Source organism: Stegostoma tigrinum, chromosome 4 (assembly GCF_030684315.1).
Source record: "Stegostoma tigrinum isolate sSteTig4 chromosome 4, sSteTig4.hap1, whole genome shotgun sequence".
Classification (NCBI taxonomy): domain Eukaryota; kingdom Metazoa; phylum Chordata; class Chondrichthyes; order Orectolobiformes; family Stegostomatidae; genus Stegostoma; species Stegostoma tigrinum.
This window is the reverse complement of record NC_081357.1, coordinates 72,345,747-72,371,763: the sequence shown is the minus strand read 5'-3', so window position 1 is coordinate 72,371,763 and position 26,017 is coordinate 72,345,747. Positions and strand designations below refer to the sequence as shown.

The following is a 26,017-nucleotide window of genomic DNA, read 5'->3' as shown; positions in this document are numbered from 1 at the left end:
GCAGGAGGAGAGCAAAGAGGTATGGCTACGACCTGGTTGAGTTAATTGGCCCATTTGAGAAAATATTAGAATAACTGTCAAAATTATCTTTTAATGGAAGAAAATATATCAAAGTATTGGCTTTCTGTAAATCCAAGTGCGCTGACTTGCAATGTGACCTCATGGAGGCCTGATTCTACCTCCTCAATGTCCTAAGTTCATTTGGGGCTCCTGTCATCTTTGACTTCCTCTCTTTCCTTACCCAGCAATTGAGAGTATGTTTTTGTCATATATTGTCTGTTCCTCTGGGATATCGTTGGTTCTCCATGTTCCCTATCCTGTGCTCAACAGCGCTATTTTCTGTTTCTGTCTATGTATTGTATCTCTTTTTGTGTGTTTCTTTGCCTGGCTTTCTGATGATTTTTTTTCTCGTCAGGCAACTACAATTACAACATGCACAAGACATTTGGGCAGGTACATGAACAGGAAAGGTTTAGAGGGAAATGTCCCAAGTGCAGGTAGATGGGACTAGCTCACTTTCAGAAATCTGATTGGCATGGACAAGTTGGAGCAAAGTGTCTGGTTCTGTGCTGTATGTCTCTAGTAATTAATTTTACTCACCATGGCTTGTTTTGCAATGGTGGAGGAAAGAGCAAGAAATGCAATGTCTGTATTGTAATATTTCTCACTAATTATTTCTTATCCTATGGGCTTAGCATTCTGTCTTACCCATTTTTATTTTTCTCTATTTCTTCTTGAATTTTTGTAACACTTTCTACCTTGATTTCGCTGCTATTCCTCTGTTCCGTGACACACCTTTTCTAGCGAGTTTTGAGAAGATTTGTAGCTCAGGTTGAGGTTCTGAATGTAAGTTTGCTCGCTGAGCTGGAAGGTTAGTTTTCAGACGTTTCATCACCATTCTAGGTAACATCATCAGTGAGCCTCCGACGGCTTTGTCGGAGGCTCACTGATGTTACCTAGAATGGTGAAGAAACGTCTGAAAACTAACCTTCCAGCTCAGCGAGCAAACTTACATCCAGACACACCTTTCTTTTGGTCAGTCTCCTTTCCTTATGTCACATACTTGATGCTGCATGCTTTCATACCCAGCTTCTCACTGATCAGATCTGATATTTAAATGCAGCTAAATTAAGAATGAGCATTTCTGTTGATTGCCCACCTGAAATGTTTTGCTAGGTCTGATATGCTTGTTTTCTACATTTGTGATTTATGTATCCCCTTTATAATTGCAGCGTGTTGCTCTCTCTTTAGAATCTTCCCAATTTCATGTATAGGATTCCTCTTCACCCATTCGTTTTATTTTCTGCTCTTGCTCTTTGTAATTATTGATAACAGCACAGAAGAACACTGTTCGTTTTTGGATTCCCGTTTGAAGACTAATTTTGGATATCTTAATCTGTTAAATGGCCTGATTCTGTACTTACTCTGCTTGGCCTTGGCCTCGCCCTCACCCTCGCTCTCTCCTTTCCTGCCCACCCCCCACTTCTGAGTTCTGCATTAATGTTTTGAAAGGTAGTGAGGGATGGACAATAAATGCTGGTCCACCCACTGACACCTACTTTGCCCAAAGAATGAATTTAAAAGCATGTCGCACTGTTAGATGTGAAATTGTAAAGGAGGTCTTATCCACACTCTCAGATGAAAAATATAAAAATGTAAAATATCACATGGCTTTATTTCAAGAGGAGCAGGGGTGGTCTCTGAATATTGTGGCCATACAGTGAAATCCTAAAAGATTTAATCTAGTCATTTTATACTATTTCACTGCCTGTGGTTCCCTGTTCTGGAAGAGTTGGCGGCCACATTTCCAGTGTCAAACTAAACTACTCAATTTGGCTTTAACAATGTAGTAGTCTAAGTTTGGAATTTTGGACCAAAACTGTCTCATGCTCAAATCAATATAGCACAGAATATTTTTTTATAAAAACAAAAAGAATTGCCAGGAAATTTAGATAGGTAACAACAAATTTGGAGCAAGATGATATCACAGTCGGTTTGTTGCTGCTTCAAGAATTCTGAGACCCAGTGAATGCTCTCGGGTCTTGGGTTCAATTCCCACAGTGATTGGTTGGAATTTGACTTTAGACTTCCATATTAAAACTCTTGATAATGATGAACATTGATCTTCGGATATCAACATTTTTGAAGTTAGTGGAAAACCCATCTGGTTGATGCATTTCATTTCAGGGAGGAGATATTTTGTCCTTTTTTTTTCCTGTTCTGGTTTACACATGACTCTAAACCTCCAGACATGTGCTTGACTCTCGTGCTTTCTGAAAACGCCTAATCAAACCATAAAAATGTCTAAAATTAATGGAACTGGATGAGTTATCAGAGTAGACTTTGGGAGTGAAAACAGCAGTAACAGCCATGTCAACCCTGCAAAGTCCTCCATACTGATATTGGGATCTTACATGAAAATTAGTAGACATGTCTCTCTGACTCGCGTAGTCATGAAATCATACCTTGCTGCTGATGATCTTGGCACCATCAGCAGGACACACTTAGAAAAATGGTTGTGGAACAATGGTACACAGTTGGGAGGGAGTTGCAAAACAAACTAAGCAGCAAGTGATAGAGCTAGGAGTCAGGTTCGTTTTTGGAGACCCTCATGGACTTGCTGCAATAACAAGACACTGATCTGTTTAGAAAAACACACATCCTTTTATTACCCAGCAAGTACAAGCTGTGGAGAATCACTGTACTTAACCCGGCACAGAGCATAGAGTCTCACTAGTAATTCTCCCCGAGCAGCGGACAATCCCCACTTTTTATACTTTACTAAGCACGTGATACATAAAACAATTTCACACTTCACAATGACATGATACATTAAACAATTATTATAATAAACAAAGACAGGATATCAAACAATTATTACATCAAGAACATAAAAGACCAGGATTATAGTATCGATTGCTAGTGAAGTGGCTGCTAATGGCAGGAGGCGATTTCAAATTGTTATCGGAATAGATTATAATTTCAAGTTGCCAGTGTGTCTGGCTAGAACAAAGTCAGTGCCCTGGCCCCTTTGTCAGCGACAGAAGTTACATGCTTCAGAAGTCTCACACCTTTACAAATTATTTGAGGCAGTTGAATTCTAATTTTATTCAGTCAGGAAGCTTAAGACAGTGTCTGCATACCGATGTGTGGGAAGATAAGGAGTTACAAAAGTTTTACACTGAATTCCTAGCTGGACAGGAAGCTTCAGGGCAGTGCTTGCATACCTATGTGTAGGCAGATAAAAGACTTTAATTTATAGAAGTATAGAAATCAATGGGATGTTACCCCATTAACATCTCATAAGCAATGGAATGCACTTAAGTTCTGCAGTGCCAACTCTAAAACACCCAACAGAAGGATCCACAAATATCCCCATTCTCAGCCCCTCAGTCGAGAAAACATTGTTGACATATTTACAGCAATCTTCAGTAAGAGGTCCCAAGTGGGTGACCCATCTCTGCTTCCTTCTGAGGTTTCTGTATTACAATTGCCAGTCTTCAACCAGTTCAATCTCATGATGTGAGATCAAGAAACAGCTGGAGACACTCAATACTGCTATGCCCTGACAATATCCTGGCAATAATAACGAATACCACTGAACTTTCAGCACTCCTGGTCAAACTGTTCCAGTACAGCTACAACATTATCATCATTATGGTGTTTCCCGTACACTCAAAGCAGGACAAATTCAACTTGGTCAATCATCTATGTCAGTCTGCTGTTAGATTAGCATAATTTATGAACCTTTCCTGATAGCAGCATTTGATTAAAGATAACCTGCTCACTGATCATAGAATCATTAAATCATACAGTAGAGGCCCTTCAGTGCCAAGTCTATAACCTCCAAATTGACAGGCCACTTTCCAGTACTTGGCTCATAGCCTGGAATGTTATGGTATTTCAAGTGCTCATCCAAGTACATTTCTAAGGTTGTGAGCTTAACTGCCTCATTACCTTCCAGGCAGCGTGTTTCAGACCCTTGCCACCCTCTGGAAAAATCTCTCCTCAATTCACCTGTAATTCTCCAGCCTTTCATCTTTTAAAAGTGTGCTCCCTTATTGATGCCCCTTCAACTGAGGAAAGCCCCTTTCTATCCGTCCTGGGCATGCTGTATGTTATGAATAGCCTCAGTGAGGTCCCCCTCAGCTTTCTCTGCCCCAAAGAAAACAACTTGAGCATATCCAGCCTCTCTTCATAACTGGGACTCCCAGGCAGCATCCTGGTGTATCTCCCTTGCACCCTCGTAGTGTGTTCACATCCTTCGTATAGTGCTCAAATCATTAGTGCACACAGTACTCCAACTGCATTCTAACCAAATTTCTGTACAGCTCAGCCTAAACTCCCTGTTCTTACAATTTATGCCCCAACTGACAAAGGGCATATCCCACAAACCTTCTTAACTACTGTATTAACATGTTCTGTCGCCTGCCCTGATGCTCGGTTTGGGATCTGCCAGGGCCACTTAGCTCCTATCTGTATTGCAGCACTGATCCAAGCATGGACAAAGGAGCTGAATTCCAGCAATGAGGCAAAAGGCAATGTGGCCTTTAACATCAGTCCACGTTTGCCCGAGTGTAGCATGGAGGAGCCCGACAGTACTGAAATCAATGAGAATCAGGGAGAAAACTCTGCAGGTGAAGTAATGGAATAGTCCTGTCATGCCTGGATGAGAACAGCTCCAACTACTTTCAAGAAGCTTGACACCATCCAAGACAAAGCAGCTTGCTTGATTCACACCATATCTGTAAACATACATTTCTTCCACCATTGACAATCGGTAGCAGCGGAATGTATCAGCAATAGGTGACACTGTGGAAAATTACCAATGTTCCTCAGACAGCACCTTTTAAACCCACAACCACTGCCCTGTTGAAGGCTAAGTGCAGCAGATATATGGGAACAGCTGCAGTTTCCCTCCCAGCCACTCGCCATGCTGAAATGTAAATATCATCATTCCTTCAATGTTATTGGGTCACGAACCTGGAATTCCCTCCCAAACAGCATTGTGGGTTTAACTACAGAATGTAGGTTGCAGTGGTTCAAAGTTGTGCCACCACCTTAATGGCAATGAGGGATGGGCAGTAAATGGTAGCTAAGCCAGCAAGTCCCTCATGCACTGAATGAATATGAAAAAACAAAATAAGATTAACACATTAATCTGTGTGATAGCATAGAACTTGCCAAAAAAAAGCATAAATTTCTTGTTTTTTCCCCCCCCGCGTTGTGCAATATTTGGTATTGTTAGTCTAAAGTTATTTTACATCGGTTCTGTGCATTTCATCTTGACTGACTTCAGAGCAGGTGCAGGGTTAAGAAGTGTGTATAGAACATTCGTAAAATGAACAATTTTCTTTGCACTAGAAGATTTTGTTCCATTTGACTTAAGTAGTCCTTTCTGTTTAAGGCTTTACTGGGAGTGCTTGAATGTGCTTCTTGTCAAAATTGATTTAAACCCTCAATCCTTGACCTCCCCACCTATTGTATTGTTAATTTCTTTTGTACTGTTCAGTTTTGGAAAATTGCCAGTATAAATGTCACTGCAGAACTAATATTCCTTTGTGATTAAAATTGATTATAATAAGGTCCTCATCCAGACAGCAAAGTCCAATACATGTCACAACACTTAAATAAATGGTTTGGACTTGAGACTTTTAGTTGAATGGAACATTTAGCATCTTTGAAGTACTACTTTCACTGTTCTAATTATCTGGTGGAATTTGAGCTGAGGTTTCAAAGGCTGAAACTGTGCCTCCATTATATTTATTAGTACTGTGAGAAGTTGTGTCAATTGTATATTTTATTTGAAACAAACATAAGGTGGATAGACAACTGATATGGGGGCGGTGGCAAAGTAGCAAAGTTAATGTTTTGTGTCCTGTTTCATGACATCAGAAGTGAATTCCACATTTCTGTCTGGGTGAAGAAATTTCTCCTCATCTCAGTCCTAAACAATCTACCTATTCAGTCTGTCGTTCAACTGTAACTGCTAGTTCTCGCCTCCCTCATGATGAGGAGCATTCTTTCTGCATTTAGCCTATCTAGTCCTGTTAGAGTTTTATAGGTTTCTCTGAGATCGCCCCTCATTCATCTGATTCCAGTGAATGTAATCCTAACTGATTCAACTGCTTCCCATATCAGTCTTGCCATAGCAGGAATCAGTCTGGTAAACCTTTTGCTGCACTCTCCCAATAGCAATAATATCCTTCCTCGGAAAAGGAGACCAAAACTGGATGCACTATTTGAAGTGTAGTCTCACCAAGCCTCTATTACTACAACAAGACATTCCTGCTCCTGTACTGGAATCCTCTTGCAATGAAGGCCAACATACTGTTTGCTTTTGCCTTCTACTGTACCTGCATGCTTACTGTTAATGACTAGTGTCCGAGGACACCCCAGGTCTCGTTGCACGTTTCCCTCTTAATTTATAACCATTTAAATAATAATGCGCCTTACTGTTTTTGCTCCCAGATTGGATCTCACATTTATCCATGTTCTACTGTATCTACCATGCCTTTGCCTGCACACTGTTTGTCCAAATCACACTGAAGCATCTATCTTCCTCACAGCTTGCCCTCCAGCCCATTTTTCTGATGGTTGTATTTGTCATTAGTCTATACAAATTAAGGTTTCGGACAATACAGTATTGTATCAAGATAGCAAAATGGGAAAATTAGTCTTGGCTGTATCATTCAAGCCTAAGCTCACTACTATTTGATTTAGCTAGTCATTTCTGTGTTTTTAAAGAGGCAGGAGTATTAGTAACCACTTCACAACTAAAGCTTAGATATTTCCCATATTCTGCTGTTGATTGATACAGGCTGCTCATTGTCAGATGAATTGTGAATAGAACTCGACGTGAGGATCATCGATGATAATGGGAACTGCAGATGCTGTAGAATCCAAGATAACAAAGTGTGGAGCTGGATGAACACAGCAGGCCAAGCAGCATCTCGGGAGCACAAAAGCTGATGTTTCGGGCCTAGACCCTTCTTCAGAGAGGGGGATGGGGAGAGGGTTCTGGAATAAATAGGGAGAGAGGGGGAGGCGGAACGACGATGGAGAGAAAAGAAGGTAGGTGGAGAGGAGAGTAGAGGTGAGGAGGTAGGGAGGGGATAGGTCAGTCCAGGGAAGACGGACTTCACGAGCTTCAAAATCTCCCCTTCCCCCCCCCCCCCCCCACTGCATCCCAAAACCAGCCCAACTTGACCCCTTCCCTCCCGCCCCCCCCCGACTGCATCCCAAAACCAGCCCAGCCTGTCTCTGCTTCCCTAACCTGTTCTTCCTCCCTCCCATCCCTTCCTCCCACCTCAAGCTGCACCTCCATTTCCTACCTACCACCTCATCCCGCCTCCTTGACCTGTCCGTCTTCCCTTGACTGACCTATCCCCTCCCTACCTCCTCACCTATACGCTCCTCTCTACCTATCTTGTTTTCTCTGTCTTTGGTCCGCCTCCCCCTCTCTCCCTATTTATTCCAGTTCCCTCCTCTTCTCCCCCCCCCCCCCCCCCCCCCCCCCCCCGAAGGGTCTAGTCCCAAAATGCCAGCTTTTGTGCTCCTGAGATGCTGCTTGGCCTGCTGTGTTCATCCAGCTCCACACTTTGTTACCTAGTGAGGATCATCAAGTACCTGTGTCTTTCCTGAAGCTAGCTCCACAAATATTCAGGCAAAACTGCAAAATCAAGTTTGATGGAACGGGCACTGAATATCATAAGTCATGTCCTGCTTTATCAATTCTCAAGTAGCCAACATTCCAGTAGAGGACAAAGTTGATGTGTAAAATGTTCAGTCATGGGAAGACATGAGACAGAAACACTTACCTTGAGTAGACATCATTGTCTATTTTGAGGGGCAGGCAATTAAATAATAAAGAAGTACATGAAGGTGGGAAGGACAAGGATCGCAGGTGTATGGAATTGCCTGTACTGTAAGTACCTCTCCAAATAATTCATTACCCTGGTCTGAACTGGACCAGTGTTCCTTCACGAGTTTCTGGTCAGAATTCTGGACTGAATCTAGAATAGCACTGTGTGGATATAGGTATTCCAAATGGACTGCCTTTCATAAAGGCACTTTAACCACCATTATCTTGCGGTCTTATGGGGATGGATAGTACGCATTGTCCCTGTCAGCACTCACCATGTCCTAAGGGAAAAAAAAATTTATTTAAAAAAATTAAAAATTTTGCACAACATGTTTTGATATGCTTTAAAGGATGGATAAAAACAGTGTTCCTAGCGATTGAGTGGTCAAAAGGGAATTTATTTCCATTGTTAGTTACTGAGGCAGAAGGTGTAAGCACCCTTGGGATTAGATTGTATATGTGGGTGACGGCATGTCGGAGAATGGTGTGTAAATGTGATTAGAATTATTTGTTTGTGTGATGAATAAACACTGACATAATGCTTCACGCCAGTGCCCTGTGTCTTTCTTTAATTCTCTTTAGAATTGTTTTAGTGTGGCACATTTATTCCCTGGTGTTGTTAGCTGAACTCAGATGTGGAAAGTACATTTAACCTCTGGAGTTTCACTGATGTATGCAGGGAGTCTCTGTTGAAAATAGTACTTTTGGTTGGGTATGAACACAACCAGCTCGTTTGATTATCTAAGCTTTAGCTGTGAAGTGGTTACTAACATTCCTGTCACTTGTTTGATTATGCTCAAAGTTGGAGACTGACTCTTTAAGAGCAAAACAGAGCAGTTACTGTGTAGTAAAGAGGCTGGTGTTTTGCATTAGCACCTGAAACTGAGTATTCAACTTCAGTAGAGGGAGGAAAGGAGCAGAGAGATTGCACTTACTATATCTCCTTTCATGACTTCAGGACATCCTGAAGTGCTTTGGAATCATTGCAATGTAGGAAACATAACTAACTTCTGCACAGCAAGCGCTCACAATGAATGATGTTGGTACACTGCAAGGAACTGAAAACTGCTCTAAAGTGTATTTTATGTTTATTCTTGACACAGAAACACTGTGAATATGGTCATGGTAAAGGTAACAAAACTGTATTAGTGTGTGTATTGCTCAGGAGTGGTCTACAGCATCAAGTTTGAAGTTTTGATTCAAGAGTAGCTATCTTAAGTATTGGTATGAGAACTGGATAAACCTAGTTCAGTTGTCATTTATCTCTGAACTGCCTGAATGAGAAATCTGCTGTTGTGCTTTGTTCAGTACACTACGTTTAAGAGAAAAAATAACTTTTATATAGGGCCAAACTGTCCAGTGTTTGAAGGTGCTAACTCCTGCAACTTTATTGAATTAGAGCTCTGAATAATTCTGTGTCGTTATGATTTAGTTGATGTAGTTGAATCTGGTTTTAGAAACTGAAAATAAAGGCATTTCGTACCTCTCTCAAGGACTTAATTGCCTTGCAATATCTTATATTTGAGCTATGACAATTTGAAGCTACTGAGACCAGTTGGTTTCTCCTGCCATGTACACGATGAAAAGAATGTTGTTTGTGAATCTCCTTTAGGACTTGCTTACACTAAGTTTTCTTGACCAAAGGAATATACGCATTCTTCTTAACTTCTGAAAATGCTTGAAAGTACATTAAATTTAATTTATTGGACAGTAGACATTTTAAGGGGAAGGTAAGTATCAAATTCTTTTTCCAACTTCAGCATTTTACTTTGTTGATTTTAGCGCAGAATATAACAAAGTACTTTTTAGATACTGGATGTGAGTTTGCTCGCTGAGCTGGAAGGTTCGTCTTCAGACGTTTCGTCACCATTCTAGGTAACATCATCAGTGAGCCTCCGAAGCGCTGGTGTTATAGAAGGGACATAACACCAGCGCTTCGTCGGAGGCTCACTGATGATGTTACTTAGAATGGTGACGAAACGTCTGAAGACGAACCTTCCAGCTCAGCGAGGAAACTCACATCCAGAACCTCAACCTGAGCTTCAAATCTTCTCAAAACTCGCTAACTTTTTAGATAATTATACATTATATAATTTCCACTAAATTAACAAATAGATTAGTGAGAAAACATACTTAGTTGCCATAGTCAAGAACCCAAAGCGTGTAACATTCCTATTTCAACAATAAACTAGTCTGTTATTTTCAGGTTATGAATTTTACAATAGTGCCTGCTTTGACCACTGTCTAGAATTGAATTTCAAATGGGGGAATAATAAAATACTTATTCAGTTTTTCTGAATTATGCATATAACTATTCTGCTGAAGTATGCCTCCTGGCTTCAATTTTAAATAATAAAAAAAGGGAAAAGTAACTGGCATTTTCTTCCCACGCTTCCTTGAATATTGTAGTGTAAACGTTTTCTAAATCAGTACTTGCAATGTGGGCATCGCTGGCTAGGACAATTTATTTTCTGTCCCAGACAGCAGTTAAGAATCAGCCACATTGTGGGTCTGGAATCACATGTAGAGGAGATCAAGTAAGGATGCAGCTTTCTTTCCCAAACAGACATTAGGAAACCAAATAGGCTTCTATAACAATCGGTGGTTACATGATTACCATGAGGCTAGCCATTTCTATTCCAAATTTTTTTAAGTTTTGAAATTTCACTACCCATCTGGTGGGATTTGGGCCCAGTCTCCATAAAATTGGCCTGGGGTTCTATATTACTAGCCCAGTGACATAACCACTATGCTACCAACCCCCCGAACTTGTTAAAGGATTCTTCGGCTGATTTAAATTGTGTGTAAAATTTGTAATTAAAACTCCATCAATGAAATTTGCTGATATGATTGATTGTCTTAGGAGGGTTTTATGATTTGCCTACAACTCTGGTGATGTGTATTGGTGCCGGACATCCAACCAATGGTTTTAACCGTACTACTGTAATTGGTCTCCACTGAGTGGCTGTCAATTTTTGGTTTTGAATTCTGTATTTTAACTTTTGGTATCGAGCTAAAGGCTCACTCCTTAAAAGTATTAGTAACAACAAAATAAGGAGACTTCTTCATTCTAATGGATTAAAGCAAAAACAAACTTGAACTCTGTGCAGTCAAATCTTGAGTACAGTATGTCCCAATGAGTGGCACCAGGATTTGCTCTGCACGTTTTGTCTCAAACTGGCACAACAACTGGTATTGGTCTATGTGGAGGGTGTTACCCAATTGTTAAATCCGCTACATTTAATAGCGTCAGCAGTGGTAAAGCCAGAAGATTTTATCTCTGCTGGAGGCACTGCTTAAAGAACTACTGCAGTAAGTGACAGGTGGGTGGGGTCCTGATTTCAAGAAAACAATATGCAATGAAATATGTCAAAGTCATACAGTCCTAAGTTTCACCTTTCCTACGTGAATCAATCGCAGAAGTTATATTGCACTGAAAAGTCAATAATTACTTAAGTCACTGCTCGAATTGTGATGACCACATGTGACATAGCAGAGTCTGAAAGAGACTATATAACAGTTAGCATTTAGGATCATGGAAATTTGCACAAAAGGAAGCTATTTAGATGTACGCTGATTCTTTGTTTCAACAATCTGTCTACTCCTCTTCAGTGATAGCTAGTACTACAGATGCTGGAGTCAGAGTCAGTACAGTGTGGAGCTGGAGGAACACAGCAGGTCAGAGGAACAGGCAAGTCGATGTTTCAGGTTGACACAATTATTCAGGACTGGGGAAAAGGAAAGGAGCTCAAATAAATGGGACGGTGGGCTGTGTGTAAGTAGGTGAGATGGTGATAAATGGATGCAGGTAGGGAGTTGTGGAGATTGATCAGTGTGAAGGTTGGGGCGGATGGGTGGGACAGAAAATGGACAGGTATTGTTAGGTCATGAAACCGGGTGTGAGAGGGAGGGTTCAAAATAGGGTGGGGAGATTTTAAAACTGGTGAATGCTCTGTTGAGGCTGCTGTTGCTCGGCTCTGTTCCTATCAAGTTGCATATCCCTCCGTTTCATGAAATGCCTAAGTTTCTGTGTCAACTGTTCTTCCTTTTAAAAAGAAATTCTATCCCCTGAGTGACTCTCTGGATAAAGAAATTTCTTTGACCTCTTTATTACTGTGGTAATTTTAAGGTTGGGAGCTCCTGTCACTGACTCCTCAACTAGAAAAAGTTCTCTTTTTTTTCCCTGTTCACCTTGCCTAAGTCTTTAATTATTTACCTTAAACCCAAAGAAAATGCCCATAATTTGCTATGATAAGAAATCTAACACTGTCTGAAGCTGGGTTGACACTCTCCTTTTCATAGTTAGGCTATTAAAACGCTTTGCAAATCAAGGCATTGAAATTCAGTTGATCCAGTCAGGTCCAGCTAATACAGGATAATTAAAGTCAATTAACTCGGTCAGGTCTGATAGCCAGTCTATTTCTGATAGTCAGTCATATTTTTTGTTATGGTGAAGGGGATGAAATTGTTAAATTCATTTTGTACTGATTTAGTGTAAAATATATATCAATTTGTTAATATGTACCATGCTTTCCCATCTGATGTACATTTTCTTTTTGGACCCAAGTTGCCTTTTTTTATTGTTGAGAAAAATGTTATTTTCAACTTGAGTGTTCTTCTAAATTCATCTTCGGCACTGTTTTTATATTGCTGTATGGCTGCTCAAATCATCTAGGCTCTATTGTTCTAGATTGAGCGCTAAGTGAAAAAAGGTAGACTCTGAATCTTGGTACCAAAGGAAAAATAATATGCAACATTTTGGAGTCAAAACTGCAATAAAGACTCAATTAGCCACAACTAACTTTTATCATATCCAATATAGGCCACTGTGGAAATGGACTGAACATTAGATAAAGCAGAGCACAGCCTTCATCTGAAATGTTTAACAACATCTCTGAACAGGTTGCTTAGAAAATAGTTACTCCAGCTTTCAGTCCTGTCTCTTGCAGTTATTGCTCACAATGTGGTCTCTTTCATATTGGCAAGAATAAATGCAGACTGAATAACCATTTTGTCAAACACCTCTGCTTTGTCTGTGAGTGACACTGACCTTCCCATTGGTAGCTTGGTCAAAAGCCAACTTGCTCCCACACCAGCACTTCTATCTGGGCCTGTTGTACAATGAAGCTTGATGCAGGCAACAACAACTCATCTTTTGCTTAGGCATTTTACATGGGGGATTCAGTATTCAGTTTAGCAACTTCAGTGCATGAGCTCTTTCTTCCATTTTGATTGCAAACATTCCCCTAGTCAAGTGAACATGCACATACACCACTGACCACCAAAACCACTACACTCTGAATCATATCAGAGTTGAAACATTATCTTTGTTTCTCTCTTCACAGATGCTGCCAGACCTGTTGAGTCTCTGCAGCATCTGTTTTAGTTTCAGATTCCAGTATCTCAATTTTGCTTTTGATAAAAGATCCTGTTTCCTCATTAGCTACAACTGATACAGTTTGATAACCTAAAAATGAGACACAGGTGATTGAATGCCACATCACTTTCGTTGTGCCTCTTAAGTAATTATTGAGTTTGGCGAGAACTATATAGATTCACTACTTTCTTTCTTTCCCACGCCCCCAAAAGTTGCCAATGAAAAAGACTTCTCGTCAGCTTCTTTGAGAATCTGAACTTTTTAGATGTGGACTCACTGCATAAAATTATAATTCAGTAGTGCTATACATAAAGTTGAATACCTGTACTATCTCAAACTGTGTTTATTTTCAGATTGTTTGTTTAAATATGCATTATGATATGTCTTCAGGGGAAGTAGCATTGTGATCAGCTAAAAAAAAGTAATTTGTGTTTATGTTGAAGAAAGTGCAGGTGTATCTGGTCATACGTAGTTGTTCAAAATATATGCTTTTCTATTATGTGCTTCAAGGCTGTCATTAACTGGAGTATTTGCTTCACATGACCTCTTGTGGAAATCCAAGTTTAAAGATTTGTTCATTTATAATCAATTCTAGCATCTGAGTAAAACAGTTTTTGGTACAAGATTGAGCATAGTTAAATTTACAACAGAGGAACAGCTTTATCCACATGAGCATGGATTCTATCCTGTATTTTTTGATACTGTCTCAGGATGAAGGCCATTAAACTTGCTGTGTCATGTAGTTATGTCTGGGTAGCCAATTCATTTTGTATCAGAATATCTTGGAAGGAAGGCAACCGGAGCAGATTGGGGGGAAAAAGTCTGATTTTTCTAAATTTGTAGCCCGACTGTCATAGGCAAGTACTGCCTGTTGAATATTGTAAAAAACATTTTAATATGAAAGGATAGTTGTTAATAAAGAAACATCTTAATAATATATAAAACAAAGAACTGTGGATGCTGGAAGTCTGAAATAAAAGTACAAATAGCTGGAGAAACCCGGCAGGTCTGGCAGCATCTCCAAGAGAAAACAATTAAATTTTCAGGTCCAGTGATCCTTACTCAGAACTTGGTGATAACTTTTACCATGACTTTTCCTGTTGACAGAAGTTGCAATATTCCATTGCATTAATTCCTTGTTGGTTAGTTGTTTACTTGATGCTATGTAACAGACATTGATATTCCACTGTATGTAAGTTCTTTTAAACTTACTGTTATGGGGCTCTTCACTGTACAAAATTAGGTCAGCTCCTTTAAGTAGCCACCTGTTCCGATGAGAGTGTTTACCATTTAAAAGCAACCAAATATCAGACTGCATCTTGTGGTGTTCCTGATCCGTTGATATTTCTGTTCAATTGATCTCAATCGTTTTCGTGTTGGGTAGAGAAGAAGAAAGCAAAATATATCTGATGCTGGAAATCTGAAATTAACAATAATAAAAAAACCATGTTCAGCAGGAAAATTATAATCAAACACTTCATATTTCTGTTCAATTTCCAGAATTTGTGTTTTTTTTTACTACTAACTGATATCAGATTTACTCCAGGAAAATTTCCTATGGACTGTTTATGACTTGTTTTGTTTCATTGTTTTTGATGCTGCAGTGCACACTTCCTGTAGCAGTGTGTTCTGCATTGGAACCATTTTATTTTGTCCTGTTCTTTTTGGTTCTTCCTTCATTTTAGTCCCTGCATCTTCCCAAGCATTTGTTTTGTTACTGTTTTAAGTTTCGTTAGAGGAGTGCAATTTATGGTAGTAGTGACCGTCATGAGCTATATTTGATCAATGAGTGTGCCGTGTATTTTTTTCAATGTACTGAGTGACCAAAGCTGTAACTTGTACAAGTAACTTAACTAGACATACTTAAAGATAAGTTGTGTTGAATTGAGGAAGTGGATCAAGTGAGAAGTTGTAATATTGTTGCACAGCTTTTTTTCTACAGAACCATATCAAGTGTACTCAAGCATGCAACACTTGTTAAAATGTGTTCCTTTCTCTGCTGAGTACAGTTAAGCCAGTAAGGCAGTGTGGAATGACCAAATTCCATGTCCCTTTGCCAATCTTCACTTCAGCATTCTGTACATGGTATTTTTCATAAAGTTTCCTGATTTATACTTTGTTACAGACACTGGCCCAATTAACTCTCCACCTAGAGTTACAGTTGGGTATTATGTTGCAGCAAGGCTACTTCAGTCTGATTGAAGTCTAGACATCACAGATTCCTTATAGAGAGGATGTTGTGCTGAATCAGATGCCTGATGACTCCCAGCTGCTTCTGCAAAATAACGTGAAAAGTCAAGGCAGCCATCAGGGCTGTGAATGGCATTCCTTCGGTGCTGACTGCCAAAGCTCGGCCATTATATCTCCTCAAGCTGGTACAGTTGCTGATGTAAAGGCACAAAAGTGATTGAACATTTGAAGTCAACTACAGAATAAAGTAATTGTCTGTGAATTGACAGCAAATTTGAAATCCAGCCCAGTTTTCCATTCTAGTCTGTTTTTCCTAGCACCAAATGGCATTCAGGTACATTATGAATAATTGAGCCTAACCAAAACAAAACCCCTTGGGGAAAATAGTGACATTTTTTAGAATCAAAAATGTTGCTACTTTTGGGTTTTACACTGCGTATTTTGGCTGTAAACATTGAGCACTCCAGGAAAGTGAAATGGAATTTCTGATGCCCTTCTAATCAAATATAAATTATTTTCATCACTACAGTGTTAGTTTTTAAATGTGTTTTGTAGTTTGAAATATTGCACAGTACAGAGGGATTTTTTTTTTCCTCTACCTGACACCCAGAAGATAAGCAAAATCTTTGGCATTCCGGCCCACACCCAGTGCCAGAGAAACACAGGTAGGTAAGTTTGAATTGAATGGACGTGTTGGCCGTAGTCTGTCTGTCTGTCCGTCCGAAGTCCAGATACATAAATGGAGAACTGAAAGAACTGCGGATGCTTTAAATCAGGAACAAAAACAAAATTGCTGGAAAAGCTCAGCAAATCTGGCGGCATCTGTGAAGGAAAAAAACAGTTTAATGTTTCTGGTCCAGTGACCCTTCCTCAGGACCTTGGTCACCGGATGTTTCCGATATGTTTTCAGTTTGTGATGGTAGGAATCTTGCAGGTGGTGGTGTTTCTGTCTATCTGCCTCCTTTCTAGTAGTCAAGAGTTTGGAACATGCTGTCTGAAGAACCTTGGTATATTTCTATAATGCAGTTCTACAGTAGATCTGCTTGTGTGCATAGATATTTTGAACATCTTACGAGTTGATGTTACTGAATACTGCAATGATCAACATGTTCTCCTCTGATCTTCCAGATGGAAGGTATTGATGGAGCAGCTGAGAATGCTTGAGCATCAGAAGAACCCCTTAGCACTGTCTCAGGACTGATGTAATTGGCCTTTTAACAAAGACAACCATCTTTCTTTGCGCTGGATGTGACTCCAGTTCGTGGAGAGCTTTCTTCTAATTTCATTAACTTCAATTTTTCATGGGCTCCTTAGTATTGCTCTCAGTTTAATGCTGTCTTTAATGGTGTCAAGGACAGTCACTTTTACCTCACCTCTTAAATTTGAGATCTTGGTAGAAATCAGTCTTTCAAACAGAAACCTGCGCTCTGTTATTAACTGAAAAGACCATACATGATGATAAAATGTGAGGCTGGATGAACACAGCAGGCCCAGCAGCATCTCAGGAGCACAAAAGCTGACGTTTCGGGCCTAGACCCTTCATCAGAGAGGAAGGGTCTAGGCCCGAAACGTCAGCTTTTGTGCACCTGAGATGCTGCTGGGCCTGCTGTGTTCATCCAGCCTCACATTTTATTATCTCAGATTCTCCAGCATCTGCAGTTCCCATTATCACAGACCATACATGATCCTGTTTTAAGCTTATCTCTCACAAGTACACTAGTTGGGACTATTAATTTATATACCTTAAGCAACTCATATTTTAAACATAAATTCTAAACAGAACTTCCTTGTTCAACTTCTAAGTGTGGACTTTTTTAAAAACAGCGATTTTTGAATAATCTTTCAATTCTTTTGGAATCAAACCAATACATGTTACAGTTCTCAGGAGTTTGCACGGAACCACCTTAGTTCCCCAGTCGTGCAGTGAGACTTACTGAACATTCTGTTGCTGAGGATTCCACTGCGAATATCATCTTAAATTTGCTATGTAGTTCTTACTCTAATTCGTCATTGTTTGGACTTATTCCAAATATAAACTCCCACTTGCAATAACAGTGACTCCAAATCCAAAACATTCCTAGTTCCTAAAGACCTCTGCTCCTCTTGGATGGTTTCAATCTCCTTTCTCCTAGTTTAACTGCCTCATCAGCTGTGAAAATAGCATGTATATCGTAAAACAAAGAATTTCCTGTCTCCCAAGAGCTGCCTGCTGTGGTGAATGGCACAAAGGACCTGCTTCCAGATGGAAATGAAAACTAATTATCTTTAAGTTTAAAACTCTGTATGGATATATTGGAACTATCAATTCACTAGGTACTTTGTTCACTGTGGGGGTATGTAATAATTAATTTAAACCCCCCCCCACCCCCATTGTACCTTAACTTCTCAGACAAAAGCCTTGCGACAAACTGTGTCCACAAGGGAAATCCAGGAAGACCACTTTAATTCTAGAAGTGAATATTTCTCAGTCCTGTGCCAGCAATACAATTTTGTCTTCCCTTTTGATTTGTGGTTTCTCAGGCCAATCTGTTAAGCTTCTGTGACCAGGTATTCTTTCATTCAACTTTATATTTAAAAATGAACATTTCAAAACTTTTAGAAGTAATCACATGTATCTGTCAATGTTTTCTCTTACTCCTGCTTTGAGCAAAGCTATGCAGCTGACTGACCCTGGCAAAAGCATAACTGAGCAGCAGTGAACAGATTCTGCTGTGTATGTGTTGCTTGATAGCATACTGTTAATAACATCTTCCAACACTTTGCTGATAGGACAGTGAGTACACTGGGGCTGTTATTGGCTGGGTTGGATTTGTCTTGCATTTTATGGTACTGGTCATTATATGGGCAATTCTATGAGCTATTGACCTCAACATTGTAGCTGTACAGGATCTAGTGCATCAGCCTTAATTGCTACATCCAGGATGTTGTTGGGCTTATAGGATTTTCTCAATACTGACTTCACTCAATACAGTATTGCTGGGGATAGTTGAGGACTGGCATTTGTGATGCTGACATTAGATTATCCATTTGGTGCTTCAGGCTAAAGATGGTTGCAAATGTCTGACCTGCAATTTTTCTGCTTTCAGGGATAGTTTCTAAAATTATCTTTTGGTTAGTTGTTTAATTGTCTACACAGTTGATAACTATGTGGCTGTCTGTACAATTTGTACCTGATTCATTGTTATGGGGTCGCTTAACTCTGTCTACTAAACATTGTTTTTGCTGTTCAGCATGAATGCAATTTTCTGTTGTAAACCCACCTTAAAAAAAAAAGTCCAAATCCAAATCTAAAGAAAACAGAAATGTTACTACATTTGTACAGGCCTTGTTCTAGAGACAAATCGCCATTTCATTCTGCCTTGGCAAACTTGAATAATGTAAATAAGGCTAACAAAGTGATCTAATTTTCCAAGCTGAAATTAATCCAACTATTTCAATTTTGTCTGTTTCCTACATGCATATATTTGGGTTTTTTTGTTTCAGTTACTTTATTTCGCAGATGTCTTAAAATCTAAAAATGTTTTCTTTTCCAGCTGGATCTTGAGAAACTTGTTCCAGTTCTCAACAACAAAAATGGAGTCGTTCCCAATCCTGCTGTTCCCAGTCCTGCTGTTCCCAATCCTGCTGTTCCCAATCCTGCTGTTGAGCCATCATCTGCTGACAAGACAAAAGTGTTTTTTGTTGATGAATCAGAACCCTTACTTCGCTGTGACTCAACTTCCAGTACTTCATCTTCAGTTCTCAGCAGAACTGGATCTTTCATTTCCAAAGGTTAAAAACTCCATTTTATTTGTAATGGTTTCTAAAAGTTCATCTGTTATACAACTGTTTAATATGAAAAGAGCTCTGAAACCCTTTTAAAATTGGTTTCATGCGTTGTTAAATGTATTACTTTATTTTCACAGCTATGTGCATTTTATTTGATTTTAAATTTTATTTGCAAAGACATTTTAAGAAACAATTGTTTTAAATAAATTCATGATTTAGAGCTACATGTGAGTCATTAGAAATGATGGTCTCTTAAAGTAGCTGCCATCAGCCCTAAGCTACTCCATTTCTCCATCATAATTATACATTATTTCCTTCAACGAATAGTCTGCTGACTGAAAGAAGTAATAACTTTCCTTCACAAATTATTAAAGCTATACATACTGGTAGGGGCAGCCGTAAAACCATGACCTCTGCAAATACCATTTTAGAAAACCTCCAGTAGATTTCAGAGAATTTGTGGCTACCGCTGCTTGTTACAGTGCTCCTTTCTTTGGGAAATAGTTATTTGGATGTTTTTCACAGCTCACAAAACAACTTAGGCATGTTGTAATCCCATTTTAAAAGAAGTCAGAATCGTGGTCATTCCTTGGCTCAGGAGTGAACATACAATGGTATGGATGAACACTAAAACGAGGTTTAGAATTTCCAAAGACCCATCAGCTGATGGCTCAACTGGTAAAGAAACTGGTCAATTGTTCTCAGGAATCTGAACTGATCTTAGCTGGGGTGGTACCAAAACAACTACATTTGATTTGTCTGATCCTGGAGCTGAGGAAAAATCATCAGCCAGAGCAAGGATCATTCAGTTGAATATCATGTAGCCACTGCTGGAGGGTCATGCCGGTTAATGACTATTTCTGATGTCCTCAGAATTGAATGGCCTAACACCCACATGTTTTCCCTGTGGGTTATATGGGAAGATATCCATGAAATTGTAGTCCAGCTGAAGACATTACTTTTAGAAAGATAAGGAACAAACCTGAGAGAAGTTTTTTTGTTTAAATGCAAACACTAAAATTTCAAATGTTTTCACTTGAGACTTCTTTGCATAGAACTGTTCAAAGGGGCCTAAATATCCATTTCTCTTTTAAATTTCAGAGAAAAAAGACACCATTTTACGCCAGGTACGTTTAGATCCTTGTGATCTGCAGCCTATATTTGATGACACGCTTCATATTCTTAACCAGGAGGAGCTCGGAGTGATAGAAGAGATTCCACATGCCGAGGACAAGCTGGATAAGCTGTTCGAGATTGCTGGAGTGAAGAGTCAGGGTGCCAGTCAGAAACTCCTGGACTCTGTTTATAGCCACTTACCAGACCTCCTTTAATCTTGTGCAGCATTGTATGTGATTGGTCATATTTATTGATGGCAGTAACGGTTGGTCAGTGCCAGTAAAGTGAAAGAAAGCTTGAACTTGTTCAGGCTGCATGTGGCATTTAGCCCATCAAAGTGGTGATTATCTTGGGCCATTCACTTTGTACTCTGGAATTAGAAGTTTGCTTCCACTTTATAGAAGCATGGCATCCATCTGGCATGTAGAAGCCAGTCATTTGGCCCTCCTTTCGTTATTTTCGTTAACTGAAATTTCATTCAAAGGCAAATTGTGTGCACTTTTGTATTCCATTTACTGTATTTTACTAGTATGGATTATATTGTGTACTCATGCACTAACTTTTAAGCAATTCCTGAAGTAAATTTGGAATAGTGATGTCTTCTATGGAGCTTGCTTTGATTCAGCTTTTGTTCCTTAAATGCGCTAAAGTCTGGTCTCTAAATGTTCATTTTCTGCTTTTTAATGCAAGAATCATCATTTCTATTTTCATTTTTCCACTTGGTTTTTACTGATTTGTTTTACTTTTTGCTGTTGAAATGGCTGCAGACTTAGCTCTGATTTACTAATTGATAGCTAAAGGTCAGAGCTTTAATAATCAATGTAGTACTTGAAACAAGCTGTTGTACTAGTTAACTTCACCTTTTACATGTATTTTCAACAGCTGTCAAAAAAATGATTGAGGGTCTGACTAGAACTGCTGTATAGAATATTATAAAATGATTCCAGCACATTGTGTAGAATTGTCAAAGCTGGATGAGTACTGTTAATGAGAGAAACTATTTTGTAGTGATCTTTCCAAAAAAAGAGAATTGTTGACAGGTTGCTTCACCAGTTGGGATGATGTAGCTGGTTATATATTGTGCAGAACTGGTGCTCAATTGCAGATCTTTTGACAATTTTAGTGGTACTAATGTTGTCACCTGCTACTAGCAGTATGTGTGTGTGTGAGAGAGAGAGAGAGAGCAAAACTATTTTTAGCAATCTGTGCAGCAAAAGTGGGAAGGGATGTGCTTGTTTTGGTATTTTTTTTAAAAACTACTTGGAACAAGTCTGTTACCAGTCCAGAATGATACTAATTTATTCAGGGTACAAATATTTGAGTGTTTATTATGATAAATGGTAAAATCATGCTGCATTTAATTTCACTCAATATATAGTGATGTAAACTACTAATGAGATGCATCCAAATAAAAGTTCAAACTGCTTTTTTCCACAATGAAGTGTGTGTGATTTGTCCTTCAGCTGAAGGTCACAGCTCTGGTTTTAGTCCAATTTGCCTATCAAAATAGTAACAGAACATTCAGTAAGTGTACAAAAGGATCTGTTTTCATATTAAAGAAAATTAGAATGGCTGCTTTTCCTGCGCAGTCTCCTCCAGACTTGTCACATTGATCTTGTTTGCTTCTGCACTTATTGCTCCTGCACTGGAATAACAGATGTCCTTGGTGGGTTGAGAAGCAGTTTTCTCTCTGCCTCAAGGTGAAATATCAACCTTTTTAGATGCTTAAGGCTGAATATTTTTTTCATTTGGAAGAATTCATTTGATGAAAGTCCTTAGAGAATTATGAAGGAATGAAGCCAAACAATTAGAAACCGTCAACATCTTGAAGTTCGAGACCCTGGAGCAGGAGCATATTGTATTAAATTTTCTGCATTCAAACTCATTTCAAATACCAGGAGAAAATCCAATTTTATACTGAACCTTTGTCAGGCTTTTTAAAATGTGCAACCAGCACTTCTGAATGAAGCAACCATTGTTATGTTAAAGAATAGGTTTAACAGTTAGTTAGTTGAGGTGAGGCAGAAATTGGGACTGTAGTGGACTGGATGAGGATTAACATCAATATACACTGCTAGGATCAAAGCTTGTTTCCACTCAGTTTGCTTTTATTTTAAAAACAACGAAAGAACTGCAGATGCTATGAATCAGAAACATAAACAGAAGTTTATTGAAAAGTTCAGCAGGTCTGGCAGCATCTATGAAGAGAAATCAGAGGTAACATTTCTGGTTCAGTGACCCTTCCTGAAACAGTTCTGAGAAAGGGTCACCAGACCTGAAACAACAATTCTGATTTCTGTCCACAGATGCTGCCAGACCTGCTAGGCTTTTCCACAATTTCTATTTTCGTTACTATTCTATTAGAACAATTCAAATTATTTGAAGCATTTAAGCTTCCTATTTGGATACTTTATAAGCAGTTTTTTGGATTCTGAGAAAGCATGAGAAAACTTAAGCAGGTTTGCTTTAAATGCTCCATTTAGAAATAACTAGTTCTGTCATGTTCCATTCCCTTTGTTAGCCAGTTGGCTTGCCGAGCTGGTTCGTTGCTTTGCTACCATTCTGGGTAACACCAGTGCGGCTGGAAAAACCGGAACTGAGGTAATCCAGCTCAACGGACTCCAGAGTTTAAATAACAGGCGGGAAAACATCGGCACTTCATTGGAGGCTGCAATGATGATATTACCCAGCAGGGTAATGAAACGTCTGCAGAACAATGGGCCAGCTCGGTGAGCCAAGCAACCTCAACATCCACAACCTGAGCTACAAAGCTACTCTCAAATTCTCTTTTTTTTAAAAATCCCAGCATAACAGTTTAAACGTTTGCCATTATAAAAGATTATATGTTCTGGCTTTCAGAGATGGTGGTATAGGGTTCTGCTGTTAGAGTAGGAATGGATTCTGGAAATGTGACTCGAAGAGCAATGAGTGTGGAAAAAGTCGAATCTAAATCTGCACCTATCTCGGATTCTGTCTCTTAATGATTCTACCACTCAAGATACAAAATCTCTAGAGAAAGAGCAGAGCCCAGAGGGTGGGAAACCTTAACTGGAGAAGCTAGAGTCGGATAATGTGGCTTTTGCCATGCAGGAGAGTTCCAATAGCACAATTGGAAATCATTCAACATCCTCCACGAGACCAAGAAACACAAATGAAAGAAGGGCAGGGGTGGCCATCAGCAAGGCTTGTGTTAAACCAGTCCTGGCTGTACATTCATCTGCAGCATGAATCGATCCTTGAGAACTTGAACTTTTGCTTCTAGTGATAATTCACCAATGACTTAGTGCACTGTCTTGAGCAAGGTAGGTGCTGTATCCATGAAAGGCAATTAGAACTTATTACATGGTTGTGTGGTTGATCTTGCAGACTTGAAGGGATTGTTTGTTCCCAATGCAACCCAATAAATAATTCTGACTTCAAGGAAGGTAAGAAACAATTGTTCTCTCAGCTTCTGTCCAGGGGCAATCTGAGAGCTTTCCAAAAACAGTGTTTGAATGTTAGCATACTGGTACCAAGTGGCAGTGGCTATAATGATAACAGGCTAGCTGCAGCATTTGGTGTCTAGCAGAACATTTCCTGGAGATTCTACAAAGTTGAAAAGCAAGGTCTAATGTATCCATTTTTAATGCAGCTAGATGGATGGAGAACGATGTGACAGGGTGGCAGATGACTGAGGCAAGAAGTGAAGGCAAGTTGGACACTGCTAGGAAGGGTATCGGAATTGAACATCCGAGCCTGAGCAAGAGTTGGGCGTAAAACAGGAGGGGCAGTTGATGAGAAATTGGGAAGTCTAGAATTTAGACCTTGGACTTTGAGGGGAAGCATTGAACACCAGACAGCGAGGCAGATGGAAGGTTGGCAACTTGGCCATCAGACATTGCAGCCTATCAAATTAGGTCTTAAACAGATCTAGGGATATCAGACAACTGATTACTGTAAAGTTAGATTGAAAACTGCATAGGTACTGCTGTGATGACCTCTGGCTGATGTAGCCTGCTAAAACTTGTCTACACTTTCATGCAAAGTATAGTTTGGATCAAAAGCAACAGATTTGCTGACGGCATTGAACAATGCTCAACATGACTCAATGCCAGTAAAGAGGATTAAAGGAGGAGGTTCCATAGTGGCAGAAACACTCAGCAGAATACAGTTCTTGTTTTTCAAAATGTGTACGGTTCCGAGTAATGTTTTGCATCTCTTTTAAAATTAAACATTTGTCTTAATCTCAATGGACCTAGGTCACAAAAGATGCAATGGTAATATCAGTATGTCCTTTCTATGGAATTTATTTTTTTATTGTATAGCATTTTCTGGACAGTTAAAATGATGCGTTATTTTTAATATTTTCCAAAATATTGCGAAGAGGGACTGATTACACTGTGGGGGATGAAAGGGGGAGAGAATTTGAGGTTTCTTTTACGAAGGGATATAGCTCTCTATACACATGAACAAGGGTAGGGCACTCAGCCATTTGAGTTTGCTGTGTCGTTCAGTAATATCATGGCTGATCCAACATTCTTCACATTCAGTTTCCTGCCTTTTCCCATAGCCGTTGTGATCCCTACAGATTCTCGATCAATCAATCAATCTCGTCCCTAAATATAGGCAAGAACTCTGCCCCTATACTTCTGTGACAAGGTGTCTAAAGACACTCAACCCTGTAAAGAAATTCTCCCTCATCTCAGTCTTTCTTATCCTGAAAGAATGCCTTCTGGTTCTAGACTCCCGTGACAGCATTTATCCTGTGAAACCACTTAAGAGTCCTATATGTTTCGATGAGATCACCACTTGTTCATCAAAACTCCAGTAATTAGAGTCCCAACCCCTTTAGCTTTGCTCATTAAACAATTTCTCCATATCAGAGATCATCCCAGTGAACCTTTATACTGGACAGTTCTATGGTGAAGCTATTACGATGAAGGTCTTTTATTCTATTTCCAAAAGTGACTCATTATTTCTGCCCAAACTAATCTATATCATCGATCCTGTGAACCAAAATAATTTCTCACCATACTGATTTCTTCCTTCATAAGCAAAGCTACCATGTTTTAAAAAATCCTTTGTTTTTCCAAAATATCTCATACCCTCGGATGTTTTGGTTTGAGCTTACAGCCATGCCCTTTTCTTTTGGGGGGGGAAAAAGAAGGAAAAACTCACGTTAAACTTATTTTACTTCCATTTGTGTTACAATTCCTTAGGTTATTCATTGAGAGCTCCCTGCCTAATGGCCTTGTAAGTCTACCCACACTTACTGGACTGCAGCAGTTCAAGAAGTTAGCTCACCATCACCTTTCCAATGGCAATTGGGTATGAAATGTTCTTAGGAAGGGTCATTGGATCTGAAACATTACCTCTGATTTTTCGTCAGACCTGCTGAGTTTTTCCAGAAACTTCCATTTTTGTTTCTGATTTACAACATGCACAGCTCCTCTAGTTTTTATGAAGAATTATTGCTGGCTGAAGCTCATGTCCGCTGAAAGAATAAACAAATTTAACTTTCCTGATGAAGGTTGTGGCCTGAAACTTTGACTTTTCTGCTCTGATGCTGTCTGACTCTCTGTGCTATTCCAGCCACAAACCCATAATTACTGTATACTAATTTGCTAATAGCTCAGATGGTAAACTTCTGTGGTTCAACTTTTACTGGAAATGGAATTCCCAAGCATTTCAGTGGGCCAACCCAAATCTTTAGTCCAGGAAAG

General features: G+C 39.4%; 1 protein-coding gene across 1 annotated transcript in view; it reads left to right on the top strand.

The window, feature by feature from the left end:
* The window catches only part of tnfrsf21 (tumor necrosis factor receptor superfamily, member 21), a 73,249-nt gene extending 51,497 nt beyond the window's left edge, over nucleotides 1-21,752 (top strand). The window contains exons 5-6 of the mRNA XM_048531691.2: nucleotides 18,965-19,202; nucleotides 20,301-21,752. Coding sequence (XP_048387648.2) covers nucleotides 18,965-19,202; nucleotides 20,301-20,530 — 468 coding nt within the window. The 3' untranslated portion in view covers nucleotides 20,531-21,752. The remainder of the gene's footprint in view (nucleotides 1-18,964; nucleotides 19,203-20,300) is intronic.
* Nucleotides 21,753-26,017: the final 4,265 nt, after the last annotated feature.